The 21,666-nt window shown below is 39.4% G+C and overlaps 1 protein-coding gene across 1 annotated transcript in view; it reads left to right on the plus strand.

Moving 5' to 3' along the window:
• Positions 1-3,444: 3,444 nt before the first annotated feature.
• The window catches only part of LOC127557565 (carcinoembryonic antigen-related cell adhesion molecule 20-like), a 46,991-nt gene continuing 28,769 nt past the window's right edge, over positions 3,445-21,666 (plus strand). The window contains exon 1 of the mRNA XM_051990877.1: positions 3,445-3,505. Within this exon, the coding sequence (XP_051846837.1) occupies positions 3,445-3,505 (61 nt within the window). The remainder of the gene's footprint in view (positions 3,506-21,666) is intronic.

Raw genomic sequence — 21,666 nt, forward strand, 5'->3', positions numbered from 1 at the left:
AAAAAGAGGAAATAAAACTATCTCTCTTTGCAGATGATATGATGATATACTTGGAGAATCCTAGAAAAATCATCCAAAACCTACTTGAAACAATTAACAGCTTTAGTAATATTGCAGGATATAAAATAAACCCACCCAAATCACCAGCATTTCTGTATATTACTGATAAAGCCCAGCAGCAAGAGATAGAAAGAGAAATCCATTTAAAGTAACTGTAGAGAAAGCAGAGAGGAGGGAAAGAGTGGGGAGAGAAAGAAGGAGGAAAAAGAAGAAGAACAGAGATGGAGGGGTGGGAGAGAGAGAGAGAGAAAGAGAGAGAGAGAGAGAGAGAGAAGGAGAGAGAGAAAGAAGGAGGGAGGGAGGGATAAATAGCTGAAAAGAAACAGAGGGAGAGGAAGAAAGCAGACAGGAAGAGGCCAAGACAGGGGTGTGGAAGAAGTTGGAGAAATATATGGTTGAAAAACTGCTAAAGAGATCAGATTCTGAGTTTCCTCCGCAAGCCCTCAGTCCTCACAAAAGGAATCCCAAAGACCCACAGACTCTCTTTCTCATTGGCAGACATAATACCAAGAGCCCTCTTGGTATTTGAACACTTGGGCTACATTCTCTGTCTTTGCACATCTGGCATTTCTTTTGAGCGCCTTCCATTTTGTTTTGCTCATAGAGCACAGCACCTTCTCTGATGAGGGTGTGCCGCACTGGATGGTCCTGTGCCAGTCAGTGTCTCCCATGTAATAAATCCATTCTAAAGTTTTTTTTAGAGAGCTCTTGAGAGTGTCCTTGTATTGTTTTCTCTGATCCCCTTGTGAGTGTTTGTGCTCTAATCTATTGACATGGATTCTTCCAGTCATCTTTTTGCCTTGTGGCAAAGATGGTAAAATTACATGGATGATGGCTTTTGATTTGTGTGTAAAGTGGCTTTAAGAGAGGTAGAGTTGCACTAAGTCCTCAGTTTCACTCTCTCTTCCAGAGCCATTACCGTCCAGTGGCAGGACATCCACATGGATGACCTTGTTGTCTTCCATGTCTTACCAAACTCTAAGTGCTTCCCAGTACCTGCTCCAGTTGCTTACATGGCCTTTGGAACAAATTACACTTATCTATCCATTCCATCAGGGGAAGTCTTCTCATGCTTAAGGCCGACGTCCTCCTAGCTCACCAAAGCTTTGAGATCCTTCAGTTATCTTGAACCTAGTTTAGCCCATGTGCCAAAATGGTTTTCCAAGGTGGGGCTGCTGTGTATGCTGCAGCTTCTTGGAGCCACAGATGATCTTGGAGCACAGATCAGCCCAGGGAGCTGATGAGACCAAAAATGAAGTGTTATAGAGGGAGAAGAGGTGGTGACCCAGGATGGAACCTAGAGGGACACCTATGGTTAGAGGGAATGATATGGAAGAGGATCCAGCAAAGAGACAAAGAAGTGGTCAAAGAGATAGGAAGAGGACCGGGAGGGAAAGAGGGATGCCCTGAAAATGTAGAGAGAAGACAGTGTCAAGAAAGAAGCATGATGATAATTGTGGAAGTATGTCTAGAAGAATTGCACGTTTAATATATATGATTGCTTGCTGTCTAGGGGAGGAGGTGGGAGGAAGGGAGGGAGAAAAAATTTGGAACACAAAGTTTATCTTTTTTTCTTTTCTTTTTTTTTATTATTTTGAATTTGCACTGCATATTTTCTTTTCTTTTCTTTTTTTTTAAAATAACTTTTTATTGATAGAACTCATGCCTGGGTAATTTTTTTACAACATTATCCCTTGCACTCACTTCTGTTCTGACTTTTCTTCTCCCTCCCTTCACCCCCTTCCCCAGATGGCAAGCAGTCCTATACATATTAAATATGTCACAGCATATCTTAGATGCAATATATGGAACACAAAGTTTTTCAAGAGTGAATGTTGAAAACTATTCTTGCATATATTTTGAAAATAAAAAAAAACTATCATTAAAACAAACAAAAAACCAAAGCATGATCAACAGTGTCAAAGGCTATAGAGTAGTAAAGGAAAATGAGAACTGAGAAAAGGCCATTGCATCTGGCAATTAGGAGAACATTGCTCACTTTGAAGAGAGAAGTTTCAGTGGGATGATGAGGTGAGAAACTGGATCATAGGAAGATAAGAAGAGAATGACAAGAAAGAAAGCGGAGGCAGCTATTGTAGATAGTTTATTTTGGAGGAGTTTATTTACCAAGATCAGAAGAGATATATGATAGTTAACAGGAGTAGAAGAATTATGGGGAGGATTTTTTCCAGGATGGAGGACATGGACATGTTTTTGGCAGGTGGAAATGAGCCAGTAGAGAGGGAGAGATTGAAAATAAGTGAGAGTGGGAATGACAGAGGGGGCGATGTGTTGGAAGAGATAGGATTGAATGGGATCACTTGGTAAGGAGTAAGACCATTTCACCATGTGAGAGGGGGGTGAAAGAGGAGAGAGGGGCAAGAATCTAAGTGTTAAGAGATAAAGAAGAGGGGAGAAGAGGGAGCTGTTGGTTAATGGCCTTAATTTTTTCTGTAAAATATGAGACAAAGTTATCAGCTGAGAGACTGAGGCAAGTGGGAGCCATGGGAAGATTTGAGAAAGGATGAGAAAGTTTAGAAGAGTCACTCTGAAGGGCAGGAAAAGAGACTTGATATGAAAGGTGTAGAAGGATTGCCGTGTAGCAGTGAGGATCCTGCTAAGGTTGGGTAATATAAATTTGTGGGGGACCTAGGCAGAGGAGTTACATAATGTTCTCTATCTTTGTTAAGTAGCATGTGTGCAAGAGCAATGGCTCAGGAGCGGAAAACAGTTTCTTTTATATCCTTACTAATTTTCTCCTCAGTTAAGACAGCTCATGTCTAAACATTAATTTTTCTCCCAGTAACTTTTAAATATCAGCTTCTCTCTCTCCTTAATACTTGTCCATCTTGCTTTTAATTCTTGGAAACAAAGTCAGACTTAGTATGGAAAATGCTATCTGCATTTTCTGCAGTAGAGCTCTCCCAAACCTCAAGTTTTCCATCTATAAAATGGGAGAACAAGTTAAGTCTGACTTTCTAGTCCTGAGAATGGTGGCTGAACATCCTCCTAGGCAGAAGGGATATGGAGAATACAGGATGAGCTTGAAAGACAGACAAAGGGCACTTGTCTGGAACTGAGATGATAAGGACAAGAGCAACTGATGAGCTGAGTTGCAGTCAGTCACCTTTTCTTTACCCTGTTCTGATGCTAGGATTAACCATCCCTCAGGGGTCCGATGAGAACTTAGAGAGGGGCTCAGGAACCAGGGAGGGGGTGCTTGTCAGGGACACAGCTCAGCCCCTCTTTCTGGGGCTCTGGGGCCTCAAGAGAGGGAGGGCTCTGGGCTCAGGGTCAGCAGCATCCTTTATGGTCCTATTCCTTTCTGCACATGAGGTTTTGAGCAGGAAAGAAAGATGGATCTCAGGAGCCATTAGAACCAGCATGAATGCACAAATGGACCTTTCTTTGGGAGACCCCCAGATAAATGGGCTTCTGCTCACAGGTGAGAGAGCTCACGGCCCTGGAGCACCGGAGGTCAGGGCTTGGAGTGGTTGGGTGATGGGATGGAGGGATCCATTCAGGACTAGCAGCTGCCGAGATCTTGTGTAGTTTGGAGAGCCAGTGGACATAGCATATAGAACACTAGGCTTGAAGTCAAGAAGAACTAAATTTGAATGTTACCTTTTATGTGTTTTAGCTGTATGACCTTAAATAGGTCACTGTGCCTCAGTTTTTATACCTGTAAAATAAAAAGATTGGATTAGATGGTCTCCAAAGTCCCTTCTAGCTCTAAGTCAATGAGTCTAGGAGCCCCATGGCTGGCCAAATTCTCCCTCATATCATGGATTCCTATTCCCTTCATGTTGAATGACTGAGAGTGGAGTGGGGACTGGTTTGGAGCCAGAAGACAGCTCAAATCCCCACTTTTCCATGCAATTGTTCTGGGATCTGTGAAAACTCACTTTTTCTGGGCCTCAGTTTCCACCTGTGAAAAAGAGGAGGACTCGGTGATTTCTAGGGCTCCTTTCCATCTTTCATTTCCCATGATCCTTTAGCTTCACTCTAGGAATCAGGATTGAATAAGAGAGAAGGGACAGCCCCCTCTAAAGGAGAGGGTGCCTGGAAACAGCCTGGATTCCTTGAAGCTTCCTTTGTGGGGGAAGGGGATCCTTCAAAGGTCAAGGACAAATTAGAGTGTGTGTGGTTGATGTTGAGTGTGCTGGAGGCTCAAAGGGAAGAAAGCAGCCCGGGGAGCTGAGGCATTCTGGTGGAACCCAATGGGGGAAGCATGAAGGATCACAAATACAGAACTGAAAGGGACTTCACGTTGCAGAGGGGGAAGTTGGAGCTGCAGTGGTGAAGTGACTCGTGCAGGGTTATGTATGCAGGAAGCATTAGCAGCGGGATTTGGACCTAGTTCCCTAAATCCAAAGCCAGAACCCTTTCCACTGTACCATGAATTCCCAGAATTTAGAATCATGACAATCTACTAATTAGAAAGTCCCTGACTTTTTTTTGAACTTCAGTTTCCTTTATTTGTAAATTGAAGCCACTGACTTCACCGGACCTTAAGAAGAAAATAACTTTCTAAATATTTGCACATTGTATTAATATGAATTGCTACTATAGGAACAAGGAGGGAATTTGGGAGTAGAGGAAATGGCAGATGATGTCAGCAAAAGCTTGGAGGTAAGAAAGGGAAATGAGGGAAGCCTGCCTGAATATAAAAGAATAAATGAGTAATAAATTTGGAAAAATAAAATTGAAAAGGTTCTCCAAACAGGAACCTTCCCACTATCCTGTGCTGGCTCAATAATTGGTGTATACAGAGAATTGTAGGAGGGACTAGGGGGTGGAGTAAGACTAGCCAAGGTCACCTCTGGGCGGGAGATGAAGAAGGAAGGTTGCTTCCATCCAATTCAATCCTACCTCTAAAGACCAAGAATAAAGAACAAGGACTTTTGCTTATCCTGACCCTGGCTGATTCTAAGATATCCAGGGTGCTAACATGGTCATCACATCTAGGAGTTTGTGTTTAATAAGGAAGGTGATAAGGAGCCATCAAAGCTTCTTGAGAAGGAAGGTGATAGGGACCCATCAAAGCTACTTAATTTGAATGGCCTATGGTTCTAATTCTAAAACTCCAAGCTCTCTGTCATTAAGACATCCACTATGAGCTTATAATTCTATTTTGTTCCATTCTACAAATATTTGAAACTTGAATTATCCATACTTCTTTTACTCATTCATTCATAGGTTTTATTGAACATCTACTGTTTATCCAATCCTGAACTGGGCACATTGGGGTTCCTCAATATATATTAGTCCCAAAGTACCTCCCTTTAGGAGCTGACCAGCATGTCCATCAGTTAGGGCACTCAGGCAATCAACTATGACAAATCCAAGGCAGGAGAAAATGCTGTGATTTAGAGTGGTCTGGGGGGGGTGCTTTTTGTGAGCAGCAGGTATAGATAGTGTCTTTTGGAAAGATGTTTCCTGTAGTTAGAAAGTGTAGTTAGAAAGAGAAAGGACCAATCTAGTTTATTTCCTAAGAAACTGAATTTAACTCTTGAGGGGGAAATGTGAAGATTTTTAAGACATTTTAATTAGAAGCTAGAATGAGCTGAATGGCATGGCACTGAGTTTCCAGAAAAGTGGAGGGAAGTCATCTATGCTAAAATTGAAGGGCTGATGTAAGCCATTTATTAAGTCAATTGGTCTACAAACATTATATATATATATATACATATATTTATATGCATGTATATATGTATATATGTGTATATGTATGTATATATGACATGATATGCTGTGTTAGGCACCATGCAAAATTTGGGGGTACAAAGAAAGACATAAAGAGCCTTTGATCTAAATGAGCTTACAGTTTAATGTGGGAAAGAATACATAAGTCACTATGTAAAAACAAGATATAGACAGGATATATTGGACATAATATTCATAAAAGAGAAAATATTATAAATGATAATATGTTTAATTTAATAAAAATATTAAGAAGGCAATAATAAGCATAAAGATATATGTATATTTATTATTGCTTTGATTTGTTAATAAATTGCAAGCCACTGAATCTTGTTTCCCTTGGTTTCTTCATCTGTAAAATAAACTGGAGAAGGGAATGGCAAACCACTCCAGGATCTCCCAAGAAAATCAAGAAAACTCTTATGAAGAGTCATACACAACCGGATTTAGTGAAGATGAACAACAATATGAAATTTTGATATTTATTTATCATCTAGGAAAAAAGAATATCAGGGAAAGAGAATTCCCCCTATATCTGCCTTAATCCTATCCCCAATCTAGCTTTCACAGCCCCTCCCAGGATTATTCTTCTTTGTCATTGATTAGGACATGTCATTCTGCTGATCAGAAATCTCCAGGAGTCCCCTGTTGCTTTCCTTTTGCCTTTTAATAAAGGTCAAGCTTTTTTGTCTGGACTTAAGACTGGAGATAATGCGGTAAACTCTCCTCTTCTAGCCGTCTCTCTCATCTTTTATTACTCCTCTCTGTAATTAGGCAAATTTGCCACTTTCCCTATCCCTTTTTTCCCCCACTACCACACACCCTGTGCTCGCTGGCCTCTTGGTCTTTGCTCATTTTGCTTCCAGTGCTTGAAATGTTCTCCCTTCCCCTTCTCTGCCTATTAAATATTCATCCATCCTTTTCTGAACAACTTGCAAAGTAAAGAGCCATGGCATGTAAAGATCCATTGAAGTGACTGAGGCTGTTTGTCAAGGTGTTCATCCTTCCTTTTGGAAGACAATTGATGTCTTAACTTGAAAGTGAATTGGACTTAAATGAGGCAAAATAGAGCAAAGTCATGAGCATCATTTTCTATGTAGAACGGAGAAGACTCAGGGCAGTATGGGATCAGACAGGATGTTTGAATATTTTGAGTGCTGATTGTGGAAGTGAGATTAGGATTGTTATATTGGCCCTAGAAGTGAAATCTAGAAGCAATGCATGAAAGATGCAAAGAAGTCAATTTAGACTTGATTGAGGGAGGGGCAGATTTTTTTTTCTTTTTTTAATTAAAGCTTTTTATTTTTTGAAACATATGCGTGGACAATTCTTCAACATTAGCCCTTGCAAAACTTTGTATTTCAATTTCCCTCCTCCCCCATGCCCTCCTCTAGATGGTTGGTAGTTCAATATATGTTAAACATGGTAGAAATACATGTTAAATCCAATATATGCATACAGATTTATACAATTATTGTGCTGCATCAAAAAAACCAAATCAAACAGTTAAAAAAAAAGAGAAGCAAAATAAACTGCAAAACAAACAACAATAAAAAGAGTGAGAATGCTATATTGTGAACATTCAGTTCCCATCGTCCTCTCTCTGAGTGCAGATGACTCTTTCCATCTCAAGATCATTGGAATTGGTTTGAATCATCTCATTGTTGCAGAGAGCCATGCCCATCAGAATTGATCATCTTATAATTTTGTTGTTGCTGTGTACAATGATCTGGTTCTGGCTGAACTCATTAGCATCAGTTCATGTAAGTCTCTCCAAGCCTCTCTGAAATCATGCTGCTGATTGTTTCTTACAGAACAATAATATTCCATAACATCTATATATCATAACTTATTCAGCCATTCTCCAACTATTGGGCATCCATCAGTTTCCAGTCTCTTTCCACTACAGAAAGGGCTGCCACAAACACTTTTGCACATATGGGTAGCCCCTTTCCCTCCTTTCAGATCTCTTTGGGATATAAGCCCAGTAGAATCACTGCTGGATCAAAGAGTATGCACAGTTTGATAACTTTTAGAACATAGTTCCAAATTGCTCTCCACAATGGCTGGATCCATTCAGTTTTAGTGTCCCAGTTTTCGAGGGGCAGACTTAACTGACAGATGGTCAGCACAGGAGTGAGTAATTTCCCCTTCCTTGGAAGCTTCACACTAGATGACCACTTGTTGGGGTTATCTCAAGGGTTCTTTTTTGAGTAGGAGCAACGTTAGACAGTTCCTGAGGTTTCTTCCAAATATTATAACATTTGTGAAGTGCTTTAACATGTCTGGCACATCATAGGTTCTTAATGCTTATTTGTGCAAGAGGCTGCCTGGTTAGTGAAGAGAGGGCAGACTTGGGAATCAAGAAGACTTCAAATCTCACTTCTTTGATATATCTTGGCTGCATGATCCTGGATGAGCCTTTTAATTTCTCCACACTCTGGGCAATTCTAAGGCTATAATACTCAGAAAAGATGTGCTGACTTGCTTTTTCTTCTGGGAATTCCCTCTACCAGCTCTGATTTAGAGCTCTGGCACATCCTCCTCTGCAAACATTATATCCCCACCCCTAATAGAGTGGAAATTCCTAGAGGACAAAGTCTATTTAGCTTTTGTCTTTGTATTAGTGACCCCAGGATACAGCAGGCTTTTGTTCGGTGTTTGTCGGTTGACTGATTTATTGGTTGCTACAAGGTAAGTACTCAAGGCTCTTTAACTGCCTACTCTTCTTGTTCTCCCTCACACTGAGCATTTGAAGCCAGCACGGAATGTCTTCTGAGATAACCATTATTCCTATTCCCTCCCATTCCATTGTGAATGAGAATATCCCAAAATGAGTCCCTTCTTCATTTGGTCTGGAAAGTTATAAGACTGGTAGGCGAGTGCAGCCACAGCAGGAGACTGATTAAAGCTTGGTGCCCTCTTGTGGAGAGGTCAGGTGGCTGATTTGGAACCTGGAGTGAAGGAACTGTACAGGCTATACCTTAGCTGTGTGACCTTGGATCTGTGAGCCTCAGATGCCACAAAGTGACTTGTTCAGGGTTGTTGTTATTTGTCCTTAGCTCTCAAGGAGGACCATGACCTCAGGGAGGTGATGCCATGACATGCAAGTGAATTGGAATTCAGAGAGAGGCAGAGACATAGAGACACATAGAGAGATGGAGGCAGAAACCAAAACAGAACAAACACAGAAACAGAAACATAGAGACAGGAAGAGAGAAAGAGACAGAGAGAAAGAAAGACAGAGACAGTCATAGAGAGAGAGACTGGCCTTATGCAGGAAGCCTTCTCTGCACTCAAATATTAGCTGTCCCTTCTCACTTATCCTAGCACCATACTTATCAGTTTACAAATGGTATCACCCCTCCCCTTTAATAGAATGTAGCAGGGTCTCTTTTATTTTGGTTTTTGTAAACCAAGTGCCTAGCACTCCACCTTCATATAACGCACTTAATAAATACTGACTGGCTGACTATTGGTTGAACTGAATTGGTGAGTTTTGAGGTGAGGTTTGATCAGTTTTAAGTGGAGGCAGTTGGGTGGCTCTGTGATAGAGCACTGGGCCTGGAGTCAGGAAAACCTTAGTTCAAATCTGTGTCTAACTGTGATCCTTGATAGTCATTTCATTTTTGTTTGCTTAAATCCATTGGAGAAAGAAATGGAAAACTACCCCAATATCTCTGCAAAAAAAAAAAAAACACATGGTACACAGGGTCATGAAGAATCAGATATGACTGAACAACAAATGCTAGCTATTACCTATTTTCATTAATCTATAAGTAAAATTTAGCATTTTCTTCAAAAATGAATAAAGTCACCCCAAAGAGATACTAAAGAAGGGAAAGGGACCTGTATGTGCCAAAATGTTTGTGGCAGCCCTGTTTGTAGTGGCTAGAAGCTGGAAAATGAATGGATGCCCATCCACTGGAGAATGGTTGAGTAAATTGTGGTATATGAATGTTATAGAATATTATTGTTCTGTAAGAAATGACCAGCAGGATAAATACACAGAGGACTGGCGAGACTTACATGAACTGATGCTAAGTGAAATGAGCAGAACCAGGAGATCATTATATGCCTCAACAACGATACTGTTTGAGGATGTATTCTGATGCAAGTGGATCTCTTCGATAAAGCAAGCTAATTCAGTTTCAATTGATCAAGGACGGACAGAAGCAGCTACACCCAAAGAAAGAACACTGGGAAATGAATATAAACTGCTTGCATTTTTGCTCTTCTTCCCAGGTTATTTATACCTTCTGAATCCAATTCTCCCTGTGCAACAAGAGAGCTGTTAGGTTCTGCACACATATATTGTATCTAGGATATACTGTAACCTATTTAATATGTAAAGGACTGCTTGCCATCTGGGGGAAAGGAGGAGGGGGTGGAGGGAGGGAAGGGAAAAATCAGAACAGAAGTGAGTGTAAGGGATAATGCTGCAAAAAATTATCCTGTCATGGGTTCTGTCAATAAAAAGTTATTTAAGAAAAATGAACAAAGTTTGAGAAGGATCCTTAGGTGCCCTCAAACTGACAAAGCCAACCTTGCATGGAAAAAAGGCTAAGAATCTTTAGTCTGGATTAGTGGTTCTCAAACCTGTTGGTCTCAGGACTCCACGGCACTATTAAACACTGAGAATTCTACAGGGCTTTTGTTTATGTAGCTTATATCAGGATGTGCTAGTAAATGTTTAACAACTGGCTTTGGGTAGGGAGAAACATGTACACAAGATGTTCTTTTAAATATAATCTGAATTATTGACATTTTCTCCATCACTTATTTATTTCCTCCTCTGTTAATCTGGACCATCTATATTTTTGTAAGTATTCATCCATTGCATTTAGATGATCAGATTTATTGGCATTATTGGCAAAATAGCTCCTCATTATTGCTGTTATTTCCTCTTCATTGGTGGAAAGTTTATTTTTTTCATTTTTGATATTAGTAATTCCTATCACTTTCTTAAGTCTGGAAATCAAAATAATAAAACACGCCCTGTTTAATCACATTTGCCAATTTTTGAGATTTAAATAATCACACTGAAAATTTAACAATTGGCTCTTTGGTTCCAATCCACTGATTCTACTATGCCCCTGGTGATATCTATTGATTTTTACCATACTAGATATTAAAACATCTTAGTATTATGAAAATAATTTTGACTTTATGGATCTTCTGAAAGGGTCTCAGGATCCTTAGAAGTTGCTGGCCCATATTTGGAGAATCACTGTTCCAGATGATCTCTTAAGGACTTCCCAGTGCTAAATTCTATGAATCTGTCATCTATCTCTCTGCATTTTGCCCTTTAGAGTATTTGTCCCCACCCAACATCACGGATCCAGGATGACAGATCAATGGAACACCTGGATTCAATATCTGACCCCTCTGAATAGTGGTGTGACCCTTTGCTGGTTTTTAGATAATGAATTGGTCCCTAAGAGGGATTCTAATCTTCTCCAGGGTGACCAGGAATGATTCAGGTACTTCACAATGTGAGGCCTGGAATGACATCACCTTCAGCCTCAGCAGCCCCATTGTAGACAACGTGACCTGTGAGTCATTGCTCGATGAGGAGGGAAGGTCAGGTTAACTGGGCAATTCCCTTAGAGTAGTCCACCCATCCATCAATCAACAAGCACTTATTATTTGCCAGTCACTGTGGAAGGCATTAGGAAATACAAACACCAAAAAACCCCCAGCTGCTTCTCTCAAGGAGATTACATTTTAATGGTTAGAAACCACATATATCCAAAAGCAAGTACAAAGTATACCCACAAAAACCACAAAGTAATTTAGGTGTGTGTGGGAGGTCACATGCAGATGTTAGTGTTTGAGCTGAACTATGAAAAGTGTTAGTGATTCCAGGAATTAAAGATGATGGCTCATCTAGGGATGGAGATGAGGAATGGAGAGTTCTGCATAGAGAACAACAAATTGGCTAGTTTGGCTGGAAGGCAGAGGGAGTGGATATATATTACTATCTATATATTACTATATATCAGGAAAACCTGAGTTCAAATCTAGAACTTGCTAGCTATGTGGGCCTGGGCAAATTGCTTCAATTCGTTTAATTCATAAATGAGCTGGAGAATGAAATGGCAAAACCACTTTAGGATCTTTGCCAAGAAAACCCTTAATGGGGTTGTGAAGAGTTGAACACCATTGAAAAACTACTGAACAAAATGACCGAAAAAGAAGTGCTTTTTAATCACTTACTAGAAGAGTGCATGTGACTGAAATGAATCAGGGACATTAAAATCTAGAAAGGTAGGCTGCTGCCAGTTGGGAAGGGAGGGGATAATCTTTATCCCAGACTACTCTACTTATTGCAGTCATTGGTTGTTGGCAAATCCAATTATGTCTTCTTTTCTGGCCTTTTCATCATAGTTGAAATCAAATCATCCAATCATCCATCCATCTATCCATCCATCAAACTATACATTCATCAATTATCCATCTATTCTTCCATCAAACCAACTGTTCATTTACTCTTTCATTTAATCATCTATCCATTATTTATGAAGGGCCTACTATGTAACAGGCAAGGAACAATATGACATCATGAATAAGGAACTGTCCTTGGAGATAGCTAAGACCTAGGGGCCATATCCTGTCCCTGACACACTGACTGTGTGATCCTAGGAAACTCACTTAAATCTCATTCTGGACAAACTATGGCCCAATAGCCCAATCCAGCCATCTGTCTGTTTTTGCTCAGCTCTCAAGCTACAAATGTTAGTCAGGGGCTGTTTGTTCACAAATAGGCAGTTGGCTAGGTCTGCCCCAAAGGTCATGGTGTGTGCTAATCCCTGCTCTCAGACGTGAGTTACTGAGTCAGCACAGATATTATTGATGGAGGAAATTTCTCCTATAGGAGTTTTCTTTACCAGTGAAATCACACATTCAATCCTTATTCTTATCCCCCGGATCAGACACTGTGCTAGTTGCTGCAGATATTAAAAAATGTAATTGTACCTACTCTCAAAAAACATATATTCTAGTCAGGATGTGTGTTGGGGAACAAGAACAGAGGTAAACAAATTATTAAATACACAGTGATTACAGGGGTAGGAAGTTTACAATTTGGAGAAGTTGAAGTGTGCTATGGACAACATTGCAAGAGAAAAGATAAGATCAAAATTGATCCCTTGATGAATGGTAGAAGGGAGGATATTGGGAAATAGTAGAAAGAACTTTTCTCTTGGTCCCTGAAAACTTGCATTGAAATATCTTCTAACCCCAAGTAAATGCTAAATGTGAAATTCTGAAAATAAGAGGAGAGATTAATAAAATTGAAAGTATAAAATTATTGAACTAATAAACAAAACTAAGAGCTGGTTTTATGAAAAAAAATAAACAAAATAGACAAACCTTTAGTTAATTGGATCAGAAAAAAGGAAAGAAGAATATCAAATTGTTAGTATCAAAAATGAAAAGGGTGAAGTTTCCATCAATGAAGAAGATATTAGAGCAATAATGAGGAGCTATTTTGCCCAACTGTATGCCAATAAATATGACAACCTGAGTGAAATGGATGAATATTTACAAAAATATTGCCAGATTAACAGAGGAAACAAATTGCTTAAATAGTCCCATTTTAGAAAAAAAAATTGAACAAGCAATTATTCAATTCCCTAAGAAAAAATCTCCAGGGCCAGATGGATTTACATGTGAATTCTACCAAACATATAAAAAACAATTAATTCTAATATTATGCAAACTATTTGGAAAAATGGGGAAAAAAGGAATGCTACCAAATTCTTTTTATGACACAAACATGATGCTGATACCTAAACCAGGTAGGGTCAAAACAGAAAAAAAAAATTATAGAGCAATTTCCCTAATGAATAGTGATGCAAAAATCTTAAATAAAATATTAACAAAGAGACTACAGCAAATTATCTCCAGGATAATATACTGACCAAGTAGGATTTATACCAAGAATGCAGGGCTGGTTCAATATTGGGAAAACTATTAGCATAACTAATTATATAAAAACCAAATTAACAAAAATCATACGATTATCTCAATAGATGCAGAAAAAGCATTTGATAAAATCCAAAGTCAGGAACTATATGAACATAATTACAAAACACTTTCCACACAAATGAAGTCAGATCTAATCTCTTGGAAAAATATCAAGTGCTCATGGGAACAAATATAATAAAAATGACAATACTATCTAAATTAAGTTACTTATTCAATGCCAATCAAATTCCCAAGAAATTACTTCACAGAGCTAGAAAAAATAATAATTCTTTGGTACTGGTTAAAAAATAGAGTGGTTGATCAATGGAATAGGTTAGATTCATAAAACACAATAATCAATGACTTTAGTAATTTAGTATTTGACAAACCCAAAGACCCCAACTTTTGGGATAAGAACTCACTATTTGACAAAAAATGCTGGGAAAATGGGAAACTATTAAGACAGAAACTAGGTATTGGCCCACATTTAACACCCCATACTAAGATAAGATCAAAATAGGTTCAGGATTGAGACATGAAGAGTGATATTATAAGGAAATTAGAAGAACAAAGGATAGTTTACCCCTCAGATCTGTAGAGAAGGAAGGAATTTGTGGCCAAAAAAGAACTTAAGTACATTAATGAATGCAAAATAAATAATTTTGATTATATTAAATTAAAAAGGTTTTGTACAGACAAAACCAATGTAGACAGGATTAGAAAGAAAGCAATAGATGACTAAAAAATTTTTTTTTTTACATTCAAGGGTTCTGATAAAGGCCTCATTTCTAAAATATATAGAAACTTGATTCAAATTTATGAGATTCAAGCTATTCTCCAATTGATAAATGGGCAAAAGATATGAACAGGCAATTTTCAGATGAAGAAATTAAAACCATTTCTAGTCATCTGAAAAGATGTTCTAAATCACTATTGATCAGAGAAATGCAAATTAAGACAATTCTGAGATACTACTACATACCTCTCAGATTAGCTAAGACGACTGGAAAAGATGATGTCAAATGTTGGAGGGAATGTAGGAAAACTGAAACACTAACACATTCTTGCACGTGTGTGTGCGAGCAATTTGGAACTTTGTCCAAAGGGCTATCAAACTGTGCACATCCTTTGATCCAATGGTGTATCCTAAATACAAGAAATCATAAAGGAAGGAAAGGGACCTATATGTGCGAAAATGTTTGTGGCAGCCCTTTTTGTAGTGGTAAGAAATTGGAAACTGAGTGAATGCCCCTCAGTTGGAGAATGGATGAATAAGTTATTCTCTCTCTTTCTCTCTCTGTCTCTTTCTCTTTATCCCCTAGGGATTACATTACGTGAAGTAGTTCTAGAATGCTCAGGACCTAATAACAGAAAAAGAACAACACAGAGGTATTAATTTCTTTAAATGTCTTTAAAGAAGCAGTATAAAGGATAAAGCCATGCTTGGTGCACTTTATAAGAAGTTCAGCTTGGTCCTGTGAATTAGTCAGAAAGGAAACAAGAGAAGAAAATGAAGGATAATAGGACACGAGTCTGATTGAACTTTAGGTCAGTTTACTGAGTGCAGGAGACAAAATTAAAAACAAACCCAGCTTTTAATAGGAGGTGTAGACAATACATGAAGCCATAAAAGGATGGTATGTGGAACTGAAAGGGGAAGAGAAGGAAGGAAGGGACTTCCCTATCATTTCTACTCATATCTACTCATCATTTTCTTTCAATCAGTAAACCAAATTAGAGGTTGGGTTTTCAAAGAAAAAAAGAACAGAACAGAGATTAAGTGGAATAGAGAAATTCAAACTCAAAGAAAAATCAAAGAATTTAGAACTGGAAGGAACATTAGAACCAAGAATGTTAGAGCTGGAGGGTCCAGTCTTAGATACCTCACTATATGACCCTGAGAAAACTCCTGAACTTCTCTGGGTATGGTGATCTTCTTTTAAAATAAGTAGAATAGTTCTCTCTGGGGGAGAGAATAAGTTTCTCGGGGAGGTTTTCTTGGAGGCAGCTTTAGCATCAGTTCAGATCAATAATTACCCCAAATGCAGCCAGCTGGTAAAAATACAAACATTTATTTTCTCCTTCCAAAATAGCCTGGTTAGTTGAGGCCTATCTCTCTGCTTGGTTCCAAGAACTCTTGCAGATTGTCTTTGCTTTCTTCAGCCTCCAGCCAGCACAAAGATGGAATGAATCTCTTGTCTCCTTCACTTGGGGCTCGGCTAGCTTTCTGGTGAGTTTTTCAGACCAGCTTGGTTTCAGTGGGGGAAGTGCAGGAGCCCAGCCACCACAGTGGTGTGAGATGAAGATGAATCTGGTTGAGCCTCTGAGAGAACCTTTTCAATCTTCACTGAACTCTAGACTCATAGCTTCTTCCTCTGAAAACTCTTCTTCTGCCACCAGCCAGCCAAGTGGAAAATATTCCTGAATAGATCTCTCTTGCCTTGGAGAGAGGGCTTCTGGTGTAATTCCGCTGAAATCTGTTCGAGAGCCTCTGTCTGTTTCTTTTATACGAGAGAGAGGAATTGTGGGATACGAGAGAGAGGGATTATGGGTTTTCTCCCATAGTGCTCTCTGATCCTAAGAGCTTCAAGGGAGGTGTGAATTCACAAAGTTATACAGTTAACTTTGTGAACTCCCATACTTGTGAACTCCAATGAGTAAAGGTGTGAACATAAGCATTGTATCAATTAGTTCTACTTAGTACCTTGTTTCAGGTTCTGGCCCAAAACATCTTCTTGTAAGATCAGATCAATAATCTATCAACTCTAATGAGTTAGCAGTTTGTAAAGATTCCAACATCTGGGCCTCAGTTTTCTCATCTGTAAATAATGGCATTGGCCTTAAAAATCCTTTCCAGCTCTAATGTTGTTCAGTCATGACCCTTTTGTGACCCGTTTGAGCAGTTTTCTTGATAGATACTGTTTTTTAAAAATTTCCTTCTTCAGATTTTTTTGACAGATGAAGAAACTGAGGCAAAAAAGATCAAATGATTTGCTTAGAGTCATATAGTTGGTAAGTGTCTGAAGTCAGATTTGAACTCAGGGAGACGACACTTTCTAACTTCTGGCTTGGTGCTACCTGTGCACTATGATGCCCCCTAGCTGCTCCTTCCAGTTCTAGAACTGTGGAGTCCTTTAAGAGCTTGTTTCTCATACCTCTGACTTTCCATTTATCACCAAATTTTATCTGATTGGATTCCTTTCTTATTAGAACCCTGCAAGGTGTAGTGGGCAGAGTTGGCTTTGAAGTCAGGGAAATGCATGGCAACTGGGGATGACTCTGGCTGAGTCTCAGGGTTCTAAGTAACCCTCGAAGGCTAGTATTTCGAGAGAGTATTGATGTGCTTTGGTAGAGTGACTTTCCTTCCATTGGATCTTCTTTGCTGATGAAATCTCAGGTCTGTTCCACTTCATCTCATCTTCCAAAGGCTTGTTGCTTTTGATTGCCAAAATCTTTTTGGATTCCACTCATACTCCTGAAGGTTCACTGTTCCTCCTAGTTTTGTGTTGTCTGCAAATTAGATAAGTTGTCTGCTGTGTCCAATTAACTGATAAAACAATTAAAGAGGTCAGGACTAGGACAGATCCAGGAACTACCCCCTCATCCCAACACACACACACACACACACACACACACACACACACACACACACACACGAGATCTCTAAACTTTTTTTGAGTCCAATTATCCAACTTAAGTTCAAATAACTTCTTTAACTGTTTAGTTGATGCGTGATCCTAAGAAAGTCATTTAACCTCCTGCATTGTGGTAACTCTGAAAATTATAAGTTTAGTGGGATGATGATCTGTGCTTGTAGAAGAGTGAAGCAGCTGATGACAACTCTGATCCTTGGGCTGTTGTCAAAGAATTCATCTAATTATGTTATGGTTTGGCATTCATCTCCAATGCAAGAAGAGGATGAAAGATTACCAAGAGTGTTGCTGAAGACCATGAAAGCTTCTCTTAGAACAACCTGGGGTCTAGGAAATCAGATTTTTAAAAAATCTTGTTTTGGTAGTTATGTCAATGGAATCGATTTTCTGTCAATCCTATGGATTTTAGTTCATGCTCTAATAGCATGATTCAAAGAATGACTGGCTGCCTGAGTGGTCCAGGATCCAGAAAAGAAGGATGTCCCAAGTCCTGTCATCCCCCAAGACCTCATCTCAGCCTTCAAGGAGCCAACAGATTACAGAAAACAAAATAGGGAGTCACAGGAAGGTGTATCTTTCACATTTGCTCCTTGACCTTGACTGTGTGGGCTTTTTGTGCCTCGGTAAAGAAGGTCTCAGCTGGTCAGGACAGGGATTGCTCTGAGGAAGGAGAGGGGCTGGTGGCTGGGTTAGCTATCAGAGATGGCTTCCTGGCAGAGCTAGGGAGATGAGTGTTGAGCCTTGAAGGACGTTCCTATGTAGAGATGATGATGGTGATGGCAAAGTAGGGCAATGAAAAGATTAGAATCAGAAAAAAATCAAATCCTGACTTTGCCTCTTACTTTCTGAGTAATTTGGCACAAGTAGCTTAGGTTTCCTGGGAGTAAACATTACTCCACTATAAAATGAGAGGAAAGGGTAGACATCCTCTAAGGACCTTGTAGCTTTGGATCTGGGATCTTATATGGCATCTGTTAAAGACCATGCCTAGGTGAAGGGGCACGTCAGTTCTCCAAGATCCTCCACAGCTGTGGATCATAAACTTGAAGGCGCTGCAAAGCAGCCTTCACAGATGTTTCTTATGGATTGGGAATGAAATAAATTGGAGGCAAAGGGAAGAGGAGAGAGGTCACACAACAGCCTCAGTCTCCTTGTATCATCATCATCATCATCACCATCATCATCATCACCATCATCATCATCATCATCATCATCATCATCATCATCATCATCATCCTCCTCCTCCTCTAACATGAAGAGATCCATTCTACAGGTCTGAGTTAGACCTCCAGCAGCCATTGGCAGGTGGCTCCCGTATCACAACGACCACCCAAGTAGAGGCTGTGAGTAGGATATAGGAAGGGGAGAAGAGAAAGTCACAGGCTCAATCTGAAGAGTCTGGGGCTGAACTCTCAAAATGTTGAGTTAAATAATGGGGATGACACGGTATCCTGACAGAAGAAGAAGCCATGGGAGATGAATGAATTTGAAGCTGGCTGTCAGGAGAGGTATTTGACAGCATAGAAAATAATTAGAGGGTGAAAATCTGACCAGAAGACAGGCTGAGGGAAGATTCTTTCTTAAAGTCTGCTGTAAGGATGATTAGAGTTGATAGCCAGCTCATATCATGAGATAGCAGATTCTCCTGTCCTCTGTGGGCACCCAGGTTCTTAGATCAATGTCAGATGCCCTGTGACTTCTGGAAAAAATCTGGAGTCACACAAGGATTGCTTTTACTCTCATATGTTTAATATATCATGAGAGCAATTAGGTTTTATTGCTATTCATAGTCCTTTGTGGGTGAATTTGGAGAGAAATTGACTCAGGTGCACCAAATAGATTTTGATCGTTTTTGAACCAACCTACCATAGTGGAGAGAACATCGGACTGGAGTCAGGCCAACTTGAGTGCAGATACCACCTCAGATATTTATATGTTGTGTGACCCTGGTAAAGTGAACTTCTCTGAGCCTGAGGCAATTTTTTTGAACTATAAGGTTTAGTAAGATTGTGACTTGTGCCATGAAGAGGCTGCTAAAATCATAGGTCCTTTGTATATTCACAAAGAACTAGAGAATGTCAGAATGAAAGGGTTTTTAGATGTCTGACCCTGTCATCTTCAAATATCCAACCCTGTAGTCTTTCAGAGACTAACCTGGTTGGAGTGGAAAGTACATAAAGTTGCAGAAGAAGGAGGTTGCATAGAGGCTTTGAATATCAAGCAGTGAAGTCTGAACTTGGACCCATAAGTCATGGGGAGCCATTGAATGTTCCTTGAATAGAGGAAGATTAGAGAGGATGGTCAGAGTTTGGGTATAAGAAGAGAATTGACAGCTGAGATGGGGGAAATGGTTGAGGAGAAAGTGGAGGCAAAGAGACCTTCGTGATGAAGGGGGCACAGCTAGATTTGGAATACATATCTTTCTTTTTTTGTCTAGCCAGTTATTTTTTCCATTACATCATACTGACTCCAAGGGCAGGCCAAAGTTCAGAGTACTGGTACTGAGAGTTGGATTCAGACTAATGATCATATAACTATTAATCTAATAGGTAAAATAAAGTTCAAAAATATCAGCAAGAACTTTTAGGTCCCTCCTAGCCTTGACATTTCTTGTTTTAAGGCCCTTCTCAAGTAGGCTATTCCCTGTTGTAAGGATCCTCCCAGCTCTGACTTTCTTTGCTCTAAGATCCCTCCCAGTTCTGACCTTCCCTGTTTTAAGTTTTCTCACATCTGACATTATCTTTCCTTAACATCCCCTTTGGATGTGTTCATATTTGGTAGCTCTCCCTTAGCCATGTTGAGTTGCTGATTGAACATCCACATGGAGATGTCCAATGAGCAACTGAAGATAAGGCACTGGAATTCTGGGTAGGAATCAGGTTGATTTGGGAGTCATAGCATCAGCCAAGTTGAAAGTAGGAAGAGAGATATCAGAGGACAGTTAGGCCAATCCATACATGAAAAGAATCTGCACTATCACATGCAATATAGCCACTACATAGAAATGATCATGAATCCCATGTTGTGGATTGTAATGAGAGGCTCACTACTTCCTGAGGTGTCTCATTCTACTTTTGGATCATTCTTAATTGTTAAGCGGCGTTTCCTTACAAAAGCTAGGAAATGATTGGCAGTCAAGGAGTCACAGAATAAAACTCTATGCCTGGTGGCTCAGTAGTTACAGCATTGGGCCTGGACTCAGGAAGTTGTTTCAATCATGTCTGATTCTTCGTGACCTCATTTAGGGTTTTCTTGACAAAGAATACATTATACATTCACAATACATGTAATAAATTAGTCTGTGGCAAAATTAATAAAGAGCAATCTCATGATTCTTCAAGAAGAAATACATGAAAAAAGCAATGGATCCATAAGAAATGATATATACCAATAAAATGAATAATAAACATCCTTCAAAGGAAGAAGGGATGACAAGTTATAGAGAAGAGAATATAAACTGTTTGTAATCATATAAGGAAATGACTAAATTCTTCAATAATTGGAGAAAGCCAAATAAAAGTAATCTCACAAGGCCCACTGTAAACCCACTACAATGGTCCAAATAGCTCCCCCAAAAGAAAGGTCAGTGATGACAAAGAAAGAAAAGAGGAATTCTGAAACATGATGAGAAGACTATAGACTGTAATATGAGTTACAACATAGCTAAATGGCGACAGAGAAGATCCCATAGGAAAAAAAAAAAGAGTCCAAACACTGGCCTGGCCATCCACAAGGCATGGCCTTTGAGAAGATAGTGCAGAGCCAAGTGACAGTATCAATTCAGCAACACCTCGGTGTGCTCCATATTTTGATGAGAACTCAAGAGGGTTACAGGATAAGTAATTCAATACTGCTTTAAGGTTTTATGTCAATGGGAGCTTGCACTTGTGGTTCATGTTTCTTTTTTTTTTTTTTAATAGGAAATAACACCCATTTCTCACTTAATTCATGATATGTATTGAGTACCTTTCTATTCTCCCCTTTGGAGGAATCCTGGATAGGAGTTTAAATACAAGGTTTAAAAAAAATATTCCTAGGTGTGGGGTGGGATGAGATGAGTTAAGTTAGGTGGGAGAAAAGGAAGTCTTAACCCCTTTCAGTAGAAGCTAGAATCCATTAGGACTGAACTTGGTCCTTATTTCATTCCCAGAGTTATATTAGATGGATTTCTTAATGGAAAGGGATAGGATACAGTGCCCCAGATCCTTAGATTCAACAGCAGTTTCTAATCATAAAAAGTCAATTCTGTGGTTTGAAGGGGAAGAGATAGTTTGCTGGG

This window comes from Antechinus flavipes, chromosome 3 (genome assembly GCF_016432865.1).
Source record: "Antechinus flavipes isolate AdamAnt ecotype Samford, QLD, Australia chromosome 3, AdamAnt_v2, whole genome shotgun sequence".
Taxonomy (NCBI): Eukaryota; Metazoa; Chordata; class Mammalia; order Dasyuromorphia; family Dasyuridae; genus Antechinus; species Antechinus flavipes.